Below are 19,157 nucleotides of genomic sequence, written 5' to 3'. Positions count from 1 at the left end.
TTTGTGCGTTTTTTGCTACAAAAACGTGGCAAAAATGCATGCGTTTTTACCGCGATCTGGTGCGTGTTTTGTTGCATTTTTGCTCACTGCGTTTTGCTGGGTTTTTATCAGTGAGCAATGCCATTTAAAGATTGTTGAAAAAAAAAAACAAAAAAAAGGTCTGATGTCATTTCCTTCTTCAATATGTTCTTCATTCTCCACTAGTGTATGCAGGAGAGCAGACAGCTGTAGAACTACAAGGCTCAGCATGCTCCATCCAATAGTGTATGCAGGAGAGCAGACAGCAGCTGCAGAACTACAAGGCTCAGCCTCCTACATCCAATAGTGTATGCAGGAGAGCAGACAGCAGCTGCAGAACTACAAGGCTCAGCATCCTCCATCCAGGACTGTATGCAGGAGTTTTTTGCCCCCCCCCCCCCAAAAAATGACGTGGGCTTCGCCATATTTTTGTATGCTAGCCAGGTACAGCAGGCAGGTAAGGGCTGGCCCCAACCCCCAGCTGCCTATTTGTACCCAGCTGGGAACCAAAAATATAGGGAAGCCCCTTTTTTTTAAAAAATTATTTCATGAATTTCATGAAATAATTAAAAAAAAAAAAAAAATTTGACGTGGGATTCGCCCAATTTTTGAGTCCAGCCAGGTACAACTAGGCAGCTGTGGATTGGGATCCGCAGTGCAGGGTGCCCATGCTTTCTGGGCACCCCCGCTGCGAATTGCAGTCTGAAACCACCCCAGAAAATGGCGCTTCCATAGAAGCGCCATCTTCTGGCACGGTATACAACTCTTCCAGCTGCCCTGGTGACGGGTGGCTCGCTGGATAATAATGGGGTTAGGGCTAGCTGTATATTATCAGCTGGCCCTAAGCCCGAAATTCATGGTGTCACGCCAATATTAGACATAGCCACCATGAATTTCTAGTAAAGATAAAAAAAACACAACACACAGAAAAATATTTTTATTAGAAATAAAACACAACACAATTAGTGACTCCATCTTTATTGAAATAAAGAAGCCCCCCTCAGCAGTAATCCTGGGTCAAGGGTCCCGCGCCATCCAATCCGGATCCAATATCATCTGATCGGTTTGCTGGAAGGCATACCGATCAGATGAGGTCAGGTTAAAGGACGTGAATCACATTACACATCAGCTGATTTTATAAAAGCCGTTTATACAATCAGCTGATGCATCAGTGCAAAAAAAAAAAAATACTTAGGTGCTGATTACTGGCAGCTCCTGGACAAATTGGACGGGAGTCTGATCCCGTCCGATCGCTGCAAGAGCTGCCGGTAATCAGCTGATGAAGTCTCCTGACGGCAGGATCAGCTGATAGGTGAAACCGGCCGGGCGCCGGCGTCACCGCGAGACTTACGATCAGCTGATGCGTCAGGTGATCGCATCAGGTGATCCACCGCCACGTCCTGCAGCCATCGGATGTGCCCGGGGAGACTGCACACAGCTGGAGCGGCGGTACCGGGAGAGGAGCTGGGAGCGGACATGGCACCGGGAGTCTGCATGACATTTTTTTTTCTACTGTTCACTTTTGTTTTCGCAGCTGCTTCCACCTTGTGCCCGGCCATGGCGCCGCACGGGAGCTCACATAGCGCCACATGGAAGATTAAAGCAGCGGTGGCGGTATCAGGAGGATTCACACTTCTGTGTTTATTGACAGAAGGAATCCTCTTCCTGTACATGTCACTTTACTACCCACCCCTTGCGTTTATAGCTGCGTTTTTAGTCATAGAAACGCACTAAAATGCAGCTATATTTGCAATTTGCGTTTTTCATTGCATTTTTGAACATCTCATTGAACTCAATGGGTGGAAAATGCAGTGAAAAACGCAAAAATAATTGACATGCTGCGTTTTTGTGTGCAGCACAAAAACGCAGCTAAAAAAACCACTGTGTGCATACAGCAAAAATGAAAACTCATAGACTTTGCTGGGGAAGCAAAGTCATGCAGTTTTCTGAGCAAAAACGCACCCGAAAAACGCTGCGAAAAACGCACTGTGTGAACTTACCCTAACTCTGAGCTAATGGAGGGAGACTGGCTGCTATTATGTCTCCCTTACACAATACAGATAAGGAATTCTAGTCTTTTGTTTTTGAAGCACCTTAAGGTACCGTCACACTAAGCAACATCGCTAGCCACATCGCTGCTGTTGCACAACTTGCTAGCGATGTCGCTGTGTGTGACATCCAGCAACAACCTGGCCCCTGCTGTGAGGTCGTTGGTTGTTGCTGAATGTCCTGGACCATTTTTTAGTTGTTGCTCTCCCGCTGTGAAGCACAGATCGCTGTGTGTGACAGCGACAGAGCAACAACTAAATGTACAGTGAGCAGGGAGCCGGCTTCTGAGGACGCTGGTAACCAATGTAAACATCAGGTAACCAAGAAGCCCTTACCATATTTACCTTCGTTAACAGCGTTCGCCGCTCTCACACTGCCAGTGCCGGCTCCCTGCACACGTAGCTGGAGTACACATCGGGTAATTAACCCGATGTGTACTGTGGCTAGGACTGCAGGGAACAGGGAGCCGGCACTGGCAGTGTGAGAGCGGCGGACGCTGTTAACGAAGGTAATATCGGGTAACCAAGGGAAGTGCTTCTTGGTTACCCGATGTTTACCGTGGTTACCAGCGTCCGCAGAAGCCGGCTGCTGCACACGTAGAAGAGTACACATCGGGTAATTAACCCGATGTGTACTGTGGCTAGGTGTGCAGGGAGCCAGCGCTAAGCGGTGTGCGCTGGTAGCCTAGGTAAATATCGGCTTGGTTACCCGATATTTACCTTAGTTACCAAGCGCAGCATGCTTCCACGTGTAGCGACGCTTCAGCGATCCCTGCCAGGTCAGGTTGCTGGTGGGATCGCTGGAGCGTCGCTTAGTGTGACATCTCACCAGCGACCTCCTAGCAACTTACCAGCGATCCCTATCAGGTTGTATCGTTGTTGGGATCGCTGGTAAGTTGTTTAGTGTGACTGGGCCTTAGACATATGTTACCTGTGTGAGTTGCTCAGGCTTAAGAAAGAGAGTTGTTCATAAATGGAAAGAGATCTATAACAAAAATTCTTATATTGATTGTTGAAACAGTAACCTTTTAACTTTTCTACAGGCAGATAAGTGCACAGTAGAACATCCATCCACCTAAAGAAATCTAATGCTATATCTCATAAACAGGAATAATTCTTTAAGACTGTTCTATCTTTAGACATGTATGGCAAATCCATGGGATATGTCGTAAATATCTGATAGATTGGGTTCTCAGCTGTCACAAAGTTTTGCCAAATCTACTTGAATATAGATTGGAAGTGCGTGAAAGTGGCGGAGACGATTTTCTTCATTACCACAGAAGCTTTTGTATTCCAATTCCAGCTTCCCTTTTAGTGTATTTCTATTATTTTCTATTGTACGCCTTTTTATATGACCTCTGTATCCTCTTATAGTGAATTATTTATGTATCCATAATATATGTTGTTATTGCTTTGGACGTACTATGGTTCTGTTAAAGCAAAGGAATAGGACCATCGCCTGGGTCAGGAGTCGACATATCATTAGTACCACATGGCCAAAAGGTAAGGGGGCCAGTTTCTACCTCTAAAGCAGGTGGAATTGTGCATTTTGATGAGCTCTTGGCCTGCAAATGGCTCACATATTATTCTTGCACAGGGGCCCTTTTCTGTCTGTGTCGTAGAGTACTCGTAGAGTATCAGAGCCCCCCAAATAGTGACCTCCAGATCCTGCTTCACCCCTCCACAGTCATGACACCCAGAGCCACCATTAGTGGTATAGTAAGAGTCAAAAAGTCCACACAGTAATCACACTGAGGCAATAAATTTACATTCAGGGGTTTCCATCTTACTGCTATTTGGTATTCTCATATCAGGCACTCCAACCACACTATTGCATCCAGTTTCAAGTATCCCTTTAACTGGTAGTGTTGTCCTATCTTCAGCTTACCAGGCTTAATTTATCTCTCAAACCTTTACGCCAGTGTATAGGCTTCTAGTTCTGCTCTTGTGTTGGGTTACTCACAAGTCACCTGCTCTTCTACCGGTAAGCCGTTTGTAGGACTTGGTGCTAATGTAACGAGCGGAGTGCCGCGAGCCACACACAAAGGGCCCGCAAGCCACAGGTTGGGAACTCGTGGTGTAGAGCATAAACATAATGTATAAAACAGTCAAGGCATTGAACACCCTTTCTGGGGGTTGGGATAGAGTGTTTGATTTGTGTTTTAGAGGAATTATCCTGTGAAATAAAGTTAACACATACAGTATATGCAGGATAGGTGAAAACTTCGGCATCAGTTTGACCCACGTTGATAAACAGAATGGAAATCCTCTATAGTTATTATAGTGGAGGATCACTGCCCAGGCTCAACCGTTGCGCCTTTCCTATGGGGTTCCCGAGCAGAGCATTGACATCGACTTTTCCAGCAACTCCATACAGAATGAGAGGAGTAGCGGTCGGTTCTTCCATTTTATAACTGGGATAATTCCCTGTTCTGTAGATCGATGCAGTTCCCAGGGTTTGGACCCTCTCTGATCAATAAGTGATGACTTGTTTTTTTTCTGGACAACCCCTGTAAGGCTAAGTTCACATTTCCGTTGTTTTGTATCAGTCACATGCGTCGCTTGACGCATGTGACTGATGCGCTGTACGACGCTGTACAACGGATGACAAAGAACAGAATTCTTTGTCGGATTCCGTTGTGTGCGGGGGGGCCGGAGTTCAGGGGGGGGGGGCCGAGCGGGGCCGTGGCACTGAGGACGTCAGTGCCGCAGGGACTGCAGGACAGGTGTGTGAGGTGTGAGTGTGTGTGTGTGTGTGTGTGTGTGTATACACATGCTGAATGCGGGAGGGGGCGGAGCCGAGCGGGGGCGGGGCCAGGCGCTGAGGATGTCAGTGGCAGTGCTGCGGTCTGCATGGCTGGGGACAGGTGAGTGAGGTGTGTGTGTGTGTGTGTGTGTGTGTACATGCGGAGTGCAGGAGGGTGTCAGTGGCAGTGCTTGTCTGCATGGCTGGGGACCGGTGTGTGTGTGTGTGTGTGTGTGTGTGTGTGTGTGTGTGTACATGTGCGGAGTGCGGGAGGGGGCGGGGCCGAGCGGGGAAGTGTCGGCCTCCCTGCACACGTAACCAGACTAAATATTGGGTAACAGCAAAGCACCCGATGTTTACATTGGTTACCCGATATTTACCTTGGTTACGGGCCTACACCGCTTAGCGCTGGCTCCTTGCACCGTAACCAGGGTAAATATCGGGTAACCAACCAAAGCTGGTGACGTGTGCAGGGAGCCAGAGAGCATGCGCAGCGAAATCCGACGGATCGCGCTGCTCAAAAAACGTTACATGCTGCGTTCCTCCCGCCCGGCGGTCAGTCGTTCCACGACTGATCAGTCGGGCGGAGGGTGCAACGCAGCATCATCAGTCACAATCCGCTGCTCATACAAGTCTATGGGAGCAACGGAATCCGCTAAACGGATTCCGTTGTTTACAAGAGCAGCGGATTGTGACGGATACATTTTAGCGGAAATGTGAACTTAGCCTAAACAGAAACCATACACCCCACGCCCCTCCAACAAGCATTTTGTCTGGATTTTCCATACAGTTTATGTGCTTTACCATTAAGATCATTGGGAAATATGTTATTGCTAGATGTAATATTCCTTCAGATAAAGCCTAGATGATGAATTCTGGTTAGAATGACTGATATGGACTCAATAGTAATGAAATGTAATTTTTGTTTAATTGAGTCAGATTATATGGAAGCAGAGCACTTTTTATAGCAGCAGATGGTTCATAATAATTTTATTATATAATATAAATAGTTGGTTGAAAATAAGAGGGGAAAAAAAAAATAATTTGTAGATTGTGCATAATGATTGTTGTCCCTGTGTGAACCTGGCACAAGCATCCCCTGCTGTTTCTGTATACACATCAGACTATACTTGGTGCAAACATTGGTCTTGCTGTTTGGGCTCCATATTTAGACATACAGCCATAGAAAGCAATGTGCATCCCACCTCCATGTCTAATTGCAAAATCCAATCCATCACGGTTATGAAAGCTGAGCAGGACCTCTCAATGCCTATGAGTGCTTGGGACACAACAATTCTGTGAGCAAAAATAACAATAAAAGATATTTCTTCCGATTTTTAAAACCTGTATTGTTACAGTGCTTAAATAAATTTTCAGTGTGTTCTCTGGAGAAATACATGTTCTGCATAGGAGGTGGACATTACACAAAACCCTGGTATGACACTATAATTTAAAAGCAGGAACAAATTGGTTAGGGGTGAGGTTTAAAGGGAACAACCACCAGGATTTTCCTATACACACTAAAGCCAGTGCTATACTGGTGCTATCATGCTGATTCTATACATGCCTTTGGTTGTGAGAGCTGATATATACTTTCTGAAATACAAGCAAGTAAAGTTTGTGAAATGCACTGTTATTTGATTGATAGGTGCTGCAGAATAGCTAATAGGTGGGTCAGGTTTTGCTAGTAATTCCCACCCTTGCCTGCGAAAATCGGAGCACATGTGCGGAGAAGATGGAGGGATTAAAGAGGTTGTCCACTACTTTTACATTGATGGCTTTTCCTTATAATAGGTTATCAATATCTGATCAGCCAGATCCCGCTACCCGCCACTCTAGCCAATCAGCTGTTTTCGGAGCCTGCAGCAGGCGGCGAGAAATGCTCAGTTCTGGAGCTGCTCTGTCAACTGATAGCGGTTGTGGCCGGTACTGCACATCCCATTCATATCAATAGTAGGCCGATGTGCAGAACCCAGCCGAGTCGGTTATCAGAAGACTGGGAAGCTCCGGAACTGAGCATTTCCCGCTGTCTGCTGCAACCGCCGGCACCTAGAACATCTGATCGGCGCGGGTGAAGTGTGTCGGACCCTGGACGATCAGACATTGATGATCTGTCATAAGGAAAGGCCATCAGTGTACATGTAGTGGCCATCCTCTTTAATTTTTCCATCTTCTCCATTGCCTGTTGCTGCGTATATCGGACTGCACATGGATGTCACCGAAGTGCTGTCTGATGATTCACACATACCCATAGACTTGTATATGTGCGAAAAAGTCGAGATGCACTGCCAATCACAGCAGGCTGCCAAATTGCATGAGAAAAAAAAATCACAGATCTGCTCTGAATAATATTGGTCAGAGTGCAATGCAAGATTTCTCACATTGCACTCATCTGATACATGCTCTCGTGTGACGCTCCCCTCCTAACATGGAACATTTATTACTGATTTCAACCTATACATTGCAAAGTCTAAAATCCACAATGAAAGAAATTACAGGCTGTGAATTTTAAAATCCATAATGCAGGTTAATCAAGGCATGGACAATTTTGAAATGTGTAGATGGGATATTTACCATCTCATTTACTTAGCTGGCACTGTATTATGCTGCAGGGTTTCTGCACCAGATCTATTTACCCTTAGAGTAGTTACTGCATTTTCATTTTTTTCTTAGGTTTACAAGCCCATCTCTGATGACTCCAACTTGCTTTACTCTCCCTAACTTTTGGAATATGAGTCCCTTTCTGTCCCATTGCCTGTAATGCAATAACATTTCCAGAGCTGTGTAACTTTATGACGCATGACTGTTTTAGTTTCTTGTGGCTGATTTATGACTATTGAGGGTTCTGGGTAATGATTCTGTCATATTGCTGAGCTTGGGACACTTACAGCCAGTTGGGGAGCGCTCATCTCTGAAATTAATCACTTCCTTCAGTTTAGATGGTGTCTCCAGCTGGAAAATATTTTTCATCCTTGCTTTTGTGTTTTTGTACATTTATAGGTACTGGTTACGTAATATTTATGCCATGTGGCTTCTGTCTAATGTGACCATGGCCTTCTAAACATCAAATTACAGAAGCTATTGTTGTAATACATTTTATTCTAAATAATATACAAATTTATTACTGTAAACATTAGCAGCAGGGGTCTTCAACTAAAATGAGGACCAGGACAAGTTGGAAAAATCCCTTTAGGGTGTGGGCCACATTCTTAAATGAAATACAGTAAATATTTTTGGGTTGTGGAACAAATTGTCTGTGTTTCAGTTATTTCCTATGGGAAAATTTGCTTTGATATAAGAGTTTCTTGGCTTAACAGCACACTCCCAGAACCAATTATGCTCGTAATCCAAGGTTCCACTGTGTATGTATATATGTATATGTGTGTGTGTATGTATATATGTATACAGTCATGGCCAAAAGTTTTGAGAATGCTACAAATATTAATTTTTACAAAGTCTACTGCTTAAGTTTTTCTAATGGCAATTTGCATATACTCTAGAATGTCATAAAGAGTGATCAGCTTAACAGCAATTACTTGCAAAGTCAATATTGGCTAAGAAAATGAACTTTAACCCCCAAAACACATTTCAACATCATTGCATTCCTGCGTTAAAAAGGAGCAGCTAACATTGTTTTAGTGATTGTTCCATTAACACAGGTGTGGGTGTTGATGAGGACAGGGCTGGCGATCAATCAGTCATGATTAAGTAAGAATGACACCACTGGACACTTTAAAAGGAGGCTGGTGCTTGGTATCATTGTTTCTCTTCAGTTAACCATGGTTATCTCTAAAGAAACACGTGCAGCCATCATTGCTCTGCACAAAAATGGCCTAACAGGGAAGAGTATCGCAGCTACAAAGATTGCACCTCAGTCAACAATTTATCGTATCATCAAGAACTACAAGGATAGAGCTTCCATTGTTGCCAAAAAGGCTCCAGGGCGCCCAAGAAGAACCAGCAAACGCCAGGACCGTATCTTAAAACTGTTTCAGCTGCGGGATCGGACTACCAGCAGTGCCGAGCTAGCTCAGCAATGGTAGCAGGCTGGTGTGAGTGCTTCTGCACGCACTGTGAGGCGGAGACTGCTTGAGCAAGGCCTGGTTTCAAGGAGGGCAGCAAAGAAGCCACTTCTCTCCAGAAAAAACATCAGGGACCGACTGATATTCTGCAAAAGGTACAGGGAGTGCACTGCTGAGGACTGGGGTAAAGTCATATTCTCAGATGAATCCCCTTTTCGATTGTTTGGGACATCTGGAAAACAGCTTATTAGGAGAAGAAGAGGTGAGCGCTACCACCAGTCTTGTCTCATGCCAACTGTTAAGCATCCTGAAACGATTCATGTGTGGGGTTGCTTCTCAGCCAAGGGAATCGGCTCACTCACAGTCTTGCCTAAAAACACAGCCATGAATAAAGAATGGTACCAGAATGTCCTCCAAGAGCAACTTCTCCCAACTGTCCAAGAGCAGTTTGGCGCCCAACAATGCCTTTTCCAGCATGATGGAGCACCTTGCCATAAAGCAAAGGTGATCACTAAATGGCTAATGGAACAAAACATAGAGATTTTGGGTCCATGGCCTGGAAACTCCCCAGATCTTAATCCCATTGAGAACATGTGGGCAATCATCAAGAGACGGGTGGACAAACAAAAACCAACAAATTTTGGCAAAATGCAAGCATTGTTTATGCAAGAATGGACAGCTATCAGTCAGGATTTGGTCCAGAAGTTGATTGAGAGCATGCCAGGGAGAATTGCAGAGGTCCTGAAGAAGAAGGGTCAACACTGCAAATATTGACTTGCTGCATTAACTCATTCTAACTGTCAATATAACCTTTTGGTACTCATAATATGATTGCAATTATATTTTTGTATGTGATGTAAACATCAGACAAACACAATTTAAAAACCAGAGGGCAACAGATCATGTGAAAATATAATTTTGGTGTCATTCTCAAAACTTTTGGCCATGACTGTATATGTATGTATATATGTGTGTGTGTGTGTGTATGTATATATATATGTATGTATATTCTCACACACAGTACAGAACAAAAGTTTGGATACACCTTCTCATTCAAAGAGTTTTCTTTAATTTCAGGACTCTGAAAATTGTAGATTCACATTGAAGGCATCAAAACTATGAATTAAAACATGAGGAATGAAATACTTAAAGTGTGAAACAACTGAAAATATGTCTTATATTCTAGGTTCTTCAAAGTAGCCACTTTTTGTTTTGCTTTGATTACTGCTTTGCACAATCTTGGCATTCTCTTGATGAGCTTCAAGAGGTAGTCACCGGAAATGGTTTTTCCAACAGTCTTGAAGGAGTTCCCAGAGATGCTTAGCACTTGTTGGCCCTTTTGCCTTCACTCTGCGGTCCAGCTCACCCAAACCATCTCGATTTGGGTTCAGGTCTGGTGACTGTGGAGACCAGGTCATCTGGCGTAGCACCCCATCACTCTCCTTCTTAGTCAAATAGCCCTTACACAGCCTGGAGGTGTGTTTTGGGGTCATTGTCCTGTTGAAAAATTAAATGATGGTCCAACTAAATGCAAACCGGATGGAATAGCATGCCGCTGCAAGATGCTGTGGTAGCCATGCTGGTTCTGTATGCCTTCAATTTTGAATAAATCTCCAAAAATGTCACTAGCAAAGCACCCCCACACCATCACACCTCCTCTTCCATGCTTCACGGTGGGAACCAGGTATGTAGAGTTCATCTGTTCACCTTTTCTACAAAGACAAGGTGGTTGGATCCAAAGATCTAAAATTTGGACAAATCAGACCAAAGCACAGATTTCCACTGGTCTAATGTCCATTCCTTGTGTTCTTTAGCCCAAACAAGTCCCTTCTGCTTGTTGCCTGTCCTTAGCAGTGGTTTCCTAGCAGCTAGTTTACCATGAAGGTCTGCTACACAAAGTCTCCTCTTAATAGTTATTCTAGAGATGAGAAGGTGTGTCCAAACTTTTGGTCTGTACTGTGTGTGATATATGTATGTATGTATGTATGTATGTATGTATGTATGTATGTATGTATGTATGTATGTATGTATGTATGTGTATATGTATATGTATATGTATATATATATATATATATATATATATATATATATATATATATATATATATATATATATATATATATATATATATATATATATATATATATATATATATATATATATATATATATATATATGTGTATATATATAATATATATACACAGTGTGTATCACACACACACATACATATGTACACACACACGAACAGACATATATATATATATAATATATATATATATACATTTCTATATATAATATATATATACCGTATTTAATATTATATGTCTAGAAGGTGGCCCGATTCTAAAGCATCTGGTATGCTAGAATTTATTGTGTAGTTAATGTATGATTTTTGACTAATGGAAGGAAGACACAATATATTTTTTGTCAAAGATAAATTTTATTGTTTAAAAATTGTGAATGTTTAACATGAAGATGTAACTGTATGTAACTAAATATTGTTGGCAACTAACTGCATTAACAGTATACTGTGTGATTTCGCAATATCATTGAAAAATGTGTCCTTAGCTTGTGGAAGATTCTCTTCTTCTGGCTGTTGTCTGAGATTCTGCTTCTGGGGTTAGTAAGGTGTTCTTGTGTTGTAGTGTGGCTTCTTCTTGAAGTTGTGTGTGATGTTCATGCTCGTGTGGTTGTCTGGTCTTGCTTTGTAGCATTGTGTTTCTTGTGACGTTGTTGTTGTTGGCTTCTCCCTGCTGCTGGTTTGTTGTGTTGCTGGGTTGCGTATTTTTTCTTTTAGGAGCCCTTGTAAGGCCGGAAGGTTAAAGTGTTGTTTGTCGTAATCTGTGAAAGATACCCACATAGAAAGTGGTAGCGAATGATCAAGTAGAGTCAAGTAAAGAAGTCTGGTCAGGGCAATGTCACGGAGTATGTGGCCCCATCCTGTGATTGCCACCATCCTGGTATGTGCCCCCATCGTGGTATAGGCGGGATCCGTGTGTATGCAGTATCCTGGTCTGTGTCCCATCCTGGTATTGTCTCCATCCTTGCATGGCCCCCATCCTGGTATGTGGGTGGCTGTGTAGGGCGGTGTTTGTGTTGCATGGTGTGTTTGTATTGCATTGTGTGTGTGTGTGTGTGTGTTGCGGTGCGTATGTGGGGTGATGTGTGTGTGTGTGTGTGTGTGTGTGTTGTTGGGGGGGTGTTTTGTGCCGTGTGTGTGTGTATTTGTGTGCCGCGGTATGTGAGTGGGGGCGTGTAATTGTGGGGACAATGTGTGTGTGGTTGTGTGTGTGTGTGCGCAAGTGTGTGGGTGGTTGTGTGTGTGTGTGTGTGGGGGGGGCGTGTTTGATATGAGCGGGGTTGTTGTGTGTGTGTGTGTGTGTGTGTGTGTGTGTGTGTGTAGCTTCATTTCCCGCTGGCCATGAATAGTAATGATTGGCTCCTTAACATTCAAAGTTCCCCTTTGCTATTAAGTAGCTGTTCACACCTCTACATGAGATGCTTTAATTGTGAACAAGTGAGCGTGAAATTGTCCTAAAGGTCAAAGAATAGGACAAGTAAAACATCCGGCTTGGTGTTGACAAAGCCCAGCAGCGTGTTGGTGTTTCTCTCCTACACAGACACAGCTAGGGATGTGAATATTTAACATGATTTACAATTTTATAAAATATTAGTGTTTATTTATTTACAGATACATTTATTTTGTGGTTGGTTTTTTTTCCACCCCAAAAAAAAATATATATTTGCAGCTGGTTGTAACTGACGAAATATCTGGTGTCATTCCAGGTGAACCCAGGGAGCAAGGCTGCGCAGGCTGATCTATGCATCGGTGATGTTGTGGTGTCCATTGATGGAGAGAACACAGATGGGATGACTCATTTAGAAGCACAAAATAAAATCAAAGGCTGTGAAGATGACCTCTCCCTGACAATAAACAGGTAACGGCCAATATCTTTACCCATATGGGAATAACCTTTACCATAACTGCTGATTTCATGCCTTTTTGTCCAACTCTTTTAGCGTCCACTCATGTAAAAACATGACACACTGTACATTCCTGTGGTCTGCCCCATGACACGTGGGAGCATGATTTCTCAGGAGAACATTGCATCGAAATGCAGGGAGCTGTAAAATCCCTGAGCTTTGCTTTAGAGTGAAATCATTGCCCAGTCTTTTGGCAATGTAATTCTGATATCCACATCTGGTGTAGTGGAGAATGAAAGCAATCTCTGTAAATGAATGTGTGACTTGGTTAAAGACAGAGGTATTGATTTGTCGGAATCCTGGTTCAGTGATAATGTTAGCACTCAATGGCTGACCCAACAAAATGCCTCCAACCTGCTGACATCTCCAGAGCTTCTTCTGATTATTAGGCCCAGGACAATATCATGTGTATGTCACATCGCAACGATGAGGTTACACCAGGGGTGCAAATCAAGAGACCCTCGAGATGCTGGCAAGTATCAAAAGGCTCCTATTTGTCCTCCACGGACTATTAATGTGGCATCTTGGCCAAGGTCCTTCAAGTTGATTCAGTCTTCTCTAAAAGGGTTCATGTTAATAAGACTGTAAAATCCTAGAATTCTAAATTGTGGGTGATTGAAAAGTCCAGGTTATTTCAGCAGCGCAGGAAAGAGCATAATAAGCTGCATAATGCTTTGCTCTATGGTAAAAATATTATCTCACATGAGGAACCCAACCCGTATGTATAATCCATGTATCTCCCTACAGGACGCGTAAAGGCAGTGTCTGTCCTCGCCCCTGGGGAGATAATCAGAGACATCGAGAATCTTAATATTTTGGGGCAGATCATTACTAACTACTTGCATTCCCCATAAAATAACTATTCTAGAGCAACTTTTCTGAGAGGTCTTCATTGTGGCTTTGTTGAGATAAGTCCCTTTTAAAAAGGAAAATATGAACAATTACTTCATTAACGTCTTAGAGAAACAACAGTAACTGTACAAAGCAGAATATTAAGAAAATATTTTCCAGAACTTTTTATTTTTTGGGAAAATTACATAAATTTACTAATATGGACAAGTCAAGAGCGATGGCAAGTCCTTTTTTAACATAATGACAGGTGACGATTTGGTGAAATATGTTCATTAGCAGAACAGGCAATGATACACGCAGAGCTAAGAAATGAGCACGTCATGAACGTTAAACCTCCTCATCATCTGAATAAATCATTATCTAAGGTCATTCACTGTTGTAACAATTAATCCTTTTAACAATTAATCTGATGTGAACTGTTCTAGTACCTCACCATGATCTGTTTCTTCTTACGTACTTACACCCCAGACACAGAGAGACTGCAGTCACTGACCTCATAAAACAAAAATCAGACTGTCAGCGCTCTGAAGACTGTTTTTCTCATGTATTTTCAGCCGTGTAAACCTATTACACTGCATATAATAATCAAGACTGATTCAGGCACTCAAACTATTAAATGTCGGTATGATCCCTGAAGAAAAGTAGATGTGTCTTGCATTTTAAGGGGATTGGCAGGGATTTATCAAAAACAAGCTAAGAGCAGGAAATGTGTTTTTAAAGAAAACCTGTCATGTAATAAATGTGATTAACCTACAAATATGGAGTTAATCTGTAGGTTAGTAGGGTTCTGAAGGAGCCCGGCGCCGGTACTGACAGCACCTACTGCAGAGAGGAAATTAACTTTATTTCTCCCAGCAGCCTCGGGCTTCCAGTCATTAAAGTGGCGCCAGCGTAGCTTAATTCAACACCCTGTGCATAGTGCATAGCTGTTACTGCATCCCTGGCAGTAATTGACAGCATTAGAGCAGGCTGTCAGTCACTGTCAGGGGCGTGGTTAAAGCACAACTGGCTGTCAGTCACTGCTGGGGGCATGGTTACAGAACAACGATCCATCAGCCACTCCTAGGGGCTGCGGTTACAACCGCTGCTCACAATGCACAGAGCAGTGACTGAAGCCACAATGGCACCTCCGCTATGACTATAAGCCTGAGGCTCCCAGGAAGAAAAAACTTCATTTCATCCCAGTATCCGGGCTCTTCGTGGGGTGGCTGCACAGCTTCAGAATGCTATTAACCTGCAGAGTAACCCCATATCTTAAGGTTAATAGCATTTTTTTTTCACATGGCAGGTTCCCTTTAAAGGGAATCTCTCACTCTTTTGAGATTTTTGAGTTATTAATATAGGTATACAGGTTATATACAGCTGAAATTAGCCATACTTGTATGCCTCCTAGATGATGCTTTGTTCAGTAAAAGTCATCTTTTATAGCTTTAATCTTCCAGGCTATGGGGCGTGCACTGCCCAGAAGATAACCCTGCGTCCAGTCTTCATTATACAAGATTTTTCCTCTGCTTCTCTTCCTTAGTGTCCCTGTGGCGTCAGGTGTGCGGCCAGAAATCCCTTGTCTGAGCATTCGGCCTGCCGTCTCTGCCCTGGATTGTTCCTCCCCTCCGGAGTTATAAATGCCGTATTAGAAACTACAGAAGAGCGGAACAGTGCAGAGAAGGGATGGCAGGGAGAATGCACAGGAGCGAGATTTCTGGCCGTGCACCTGACATTAAGGGACACTAAGAAAGGGAAGGCTGAGGAAATATCTTGCATAATGAAGTCTTCTCTTTCGGGCAGCGCACACCCCGTGTGCACAACTTTTGTGCGTGTGTGTGTACGCACGAGCGCATAGGATATTGTAGTAGAAGATGAAATCGGTGACCATAACCAGAGATTAACTAGTCCGACTTCGCTTTACGCTGGCTTTTTCTGGTGCAGCTACAAGTGATTGACAGGTCTCTTGCTATGGAAGATTAATTATCTGTGAGAAGCCGGCCGAGGGCAGCGCCGGATAGGTCTCATATAAGTACATTTTCTCTGAAACGCTCCTGCACAACCATGTAGCAAGGATCTGATTCCTGCTGCCTGTGGTTTTAAGTACACCGTGCATAAAGTTCCTCATTGTACCATATTTTATGACTTGTCTGGTTTGTGGTCGATTCTCTTTTATGTCGTGAGAGTGTAGATAATGTCAGAAATAAAACCGTTCATTCTCCCACAATGTCTGAGTGCTAGTGATTCTGTTCAAAGCTGAAATTCTGTAACTGGGAATGAGACATACAGAACTGCGCAGCTTGGTGAACAGACTGATATAAGGAATCTTCAAGACGTTCTTATAACCTGTATACAAGTAAGAAGCTCAGTATAACTGTATACAGTGTTGGACTGAGGTGCCAAGGGCGCGCTGTTCAACCACACGTAAATATTACAACACTCATTAATCACTAATTTACCTGTGATTCTATATGATTATTATTGTGTTGGTTGTTGGATGAATGATCAAATGCTGCCTTTGTCTGTACACTGTGTGCAGAACTATTAGGCAAATGAGTATTTTGATCACATGATAGGTGTGTATGTATGTATGTGTGTGTGTGTGTGTGTGTGTGTGTGTGTGTGTGTATATATATATATATATATATATATATATATATATATATATATATATATATATATATATATATATATATATATATATATATATATATATATATATATATATATATATATCTCTATATATCCAATTTAATTGTTTTTTGATTAGGAACGAGCAAATCATAGTACATTACATTTTATGTTTACAAATATAGTCATATAAAACTAACAGTTTCTCTATAAAATACAGAAGAGAGAATGCAGATTGAACCCAGAAAATGGGGGAGGGGGGGTAAGTAGTAAAAGGGGGGAATGAGTCCAGTGTCAACTTGGCAGTCCAACATGATAATTTTTATACATTTTGTCCTACTCTAAGCTGTATAGGTTTGAGAGCCAACTACCAATTAAGTAAATCAGGTGATGTACATCTCTGTAATGGAGGGGTGTGGTGTAATGACATCAACACCCTATATAAGGTGGGCTTAATTATTAGGCAACTTCCTTTCCTTTGGCAAAATGGGTCAGAAGAGAGATTTGACCGGCTCTGAAAAATCCAAAATTGTGAGATGTTTTGCAGAGGGTTGCAGCAGTATTGAAGTTGAAATTGCCAAACCTTTTGAAGCGTGGTCTCCGAACAATCAAGCGTTTCATGGCAAATAGCCAACAGGGTCGCAAGAAGCGTGTTGGACAAAAAAAGGCGCAAAATAACTACCCATGAATTGAGGAAAATCAAGTGTGAAGCTGCCAAGATGCCATTTGCCACCAGTTTGGCCATATTTCAGAGCTGCAACAGGGATATGGCCAAGGTAAGTAAGGCTGAAAAACGACCACCTTTGCACAAGAAACATAAAATAAAACGTCAAGACTTGGCCAAGAAATATCTTAAGACTGATTTTTCAAAGGTTTTATGGACTGATGAAATGAGAGTGACTCTTGATGGGCCAGATGGATGGGCCAGAGGCTGGATCAGTAAAGGGCAGAGAGCTCCACTCCGACTTAGACACCAGCAACGTGGAGGTGGGGTACTGGTATGGGCTGGTATCATCAAAAATGAACTTGTGGGACCTTTTTGGGTTGAGGATGGAGTGAAGCTCAACTCCCAGAGCTACTGCCAGTTTTTGGAAGACAACTTCTTCAAGCAGTGGTACAGGAAGAAGTCGATACGTTCAAGAAAAACATGATTTTCATGCAGGACAATGCTCCATTACATGCATCCAACTACTCCACAGCGTGGCTGACCAGTAAAGGTCTAAAAGATGATAAAGTAATGACATGGCCCCCTTGTTCACCTGATCTGAACCCCATAGAGAAACTGTGGTCCCTCATTAAATGTAAGATCTACAGGGAGGGAAAACGGTACACCTCTCAGAACAGTGTCTGGGAGGCTGTGGTGGCTGCTGCACGCAATGTTGATCATAAATTAATCAAGCAATTGACAAAATCTATGGATGGTAGGCTGTTGAGTTTCATAATAAAGAAAGGTGGCTCAATTGGTCACTAATTTTTTGGGTCTTGTTTTTGCATGTCAGAAATGTTTATTTCTAAATTTTGTGGGAATATATTTGGGTTTTATTAAGTTGTCTAATAATTCTGCACAGTAATAGTTACCTGCACAAACAGATATCCTCCTAAGATAGCCAAATCTTAAAGCCACTCCAACTTCCAAAAATATTAAGCTTTGATATTTATGAGTCTTTTGGGTTGATTGAGAACATAGTTGTTGATTAATAATAAAAAAAATCCTCTAAAATACAACTTGCCTAATTCTGCACAGTGTATATAGCGAATCTAGTGTATTGTGCGAACTACTGCTCACATAGGTGGAGTGTGGGGCCCACCGGATGTTTCACCTACTCCCCCTTTTGTCTAGTCCAAGCCTAAACAATATGCAATTTTTGGATCAGTCTTGGGTCCTATGATTCATACTCAGCAGCCGCCTATTTCTATGAAACTATTGAATTTGGGTCAGGAGATCCGCAGCAGGTGCATAAATTGTGATCTGTATATGTACCATGAAGCTCAGATTTGTGAAACCAGTCTAAGTCTAAATTCACATGTTTGTATGACCCATCCATGTGCTATCCAAAGTTTTTCCCAGACAACACATCGGAACATCGTGTTTCATTGATTCACACACAAAATCCCATTTTAAAAACAGATCTGTGCCTCCAGTCCATGAGACTCTTAGCATGTCCTAATCTCATCCATTTTGCGGATCATACTCTGCTATTAAAGGAGTTTCCCCACCAACAAAGTTAATTTTAAAGTTGATTTTAATCAATAGATCTTGGAATAATAATAATTTCTACAATTGGATGTGTTTAAAAAAAAAATTGTTCCTGTTCTGAGATATTACATATGTGTCCCTGCTATGTACTATGTAATGGCCGTGTCTGACCGTACAGGGACATGATCAGATCATATCACAGCTACTGGGCAGAGGAGGTTGTTAAAAAGTATACAGATGTAACAGCATGGGATCATAGATGATGATGATTTTTGTGAGGTAAAACATTGTTATTTTCAGAAAATGTTTTACATCAGAGAATGTTTTGTGATCTTTTGCTGTTCTGTCTATATAGGTACTTCCTCCCTGGCCCAGGAGATGTCGTATGATCAGACAATGTCCCTGTACGGTCAGAGACGGCCATGAACTTTGTTAGTGGGGAAAACCCCTTTAAGGCCTATGGGGACATGCTAAAATAATATGGATGAAAAAAACTGAAGACTAACTTTGTACTTCTATTTCATCAAATTTTACTGATCCATTGCTAATTAATGATTTAAAAAAAATGGAGGCAAATGGATGATGCATAGAAGGAAAACACTCTGTTTTTCACTGATGTAATAATGAAAACTGATGTGTGAAAGTAACCTTATACTGAGAGAATGCTGCTCTGTCAG

At 42.4% G+C, this 19,157-nt stretch overlaps 1 protein-coding gene across 4 annotated transcripts in view; it reads left to right on the top strand.

The window, feature by feature from the left end:
* PDLIM1 (PDZ and LIM domain 1) overlaps positions 1-19,157 on the top strand; it is a 94,203-nt gene that overhangs the window by 24,302 nt on the left and 50,744 nt on the right. For all 4 annotated transcript variants that reach the window (XM_075348802.1, XM_075348803.1, XM_075348806.1 and 1 more), the window contains exon 2: positions 12,621-12,772. In XM_075348802.1, the coding sequence (XP_075204917.1) occupies positions 12,621-12,772 (152 nt within the window). The remainder of the gene's footprint in view (positions 1-12,620; positions 12,773-19,157) is intronic.

The sequence above is a fragment of the Anomaloglossus baeobatrachus genome, chromosome 5 (assembly GCF_048569485.1).
Source record: "Anomaloglossus baeobatrachus isolate aAnoBae1 chromosome 5, aAnoBae1.hap1, whole genome shotgun sequence".
Lineage (NCBI taxonomy): Eukaryota > Metazoa > Chordata > Amphibia > Anura > Aromobatidae > Anomaloglossus > Anomaloglossus baeobatrachus.
This window is presented reverse-complemented; position numbering and strand designations above follow the sequence as displayed.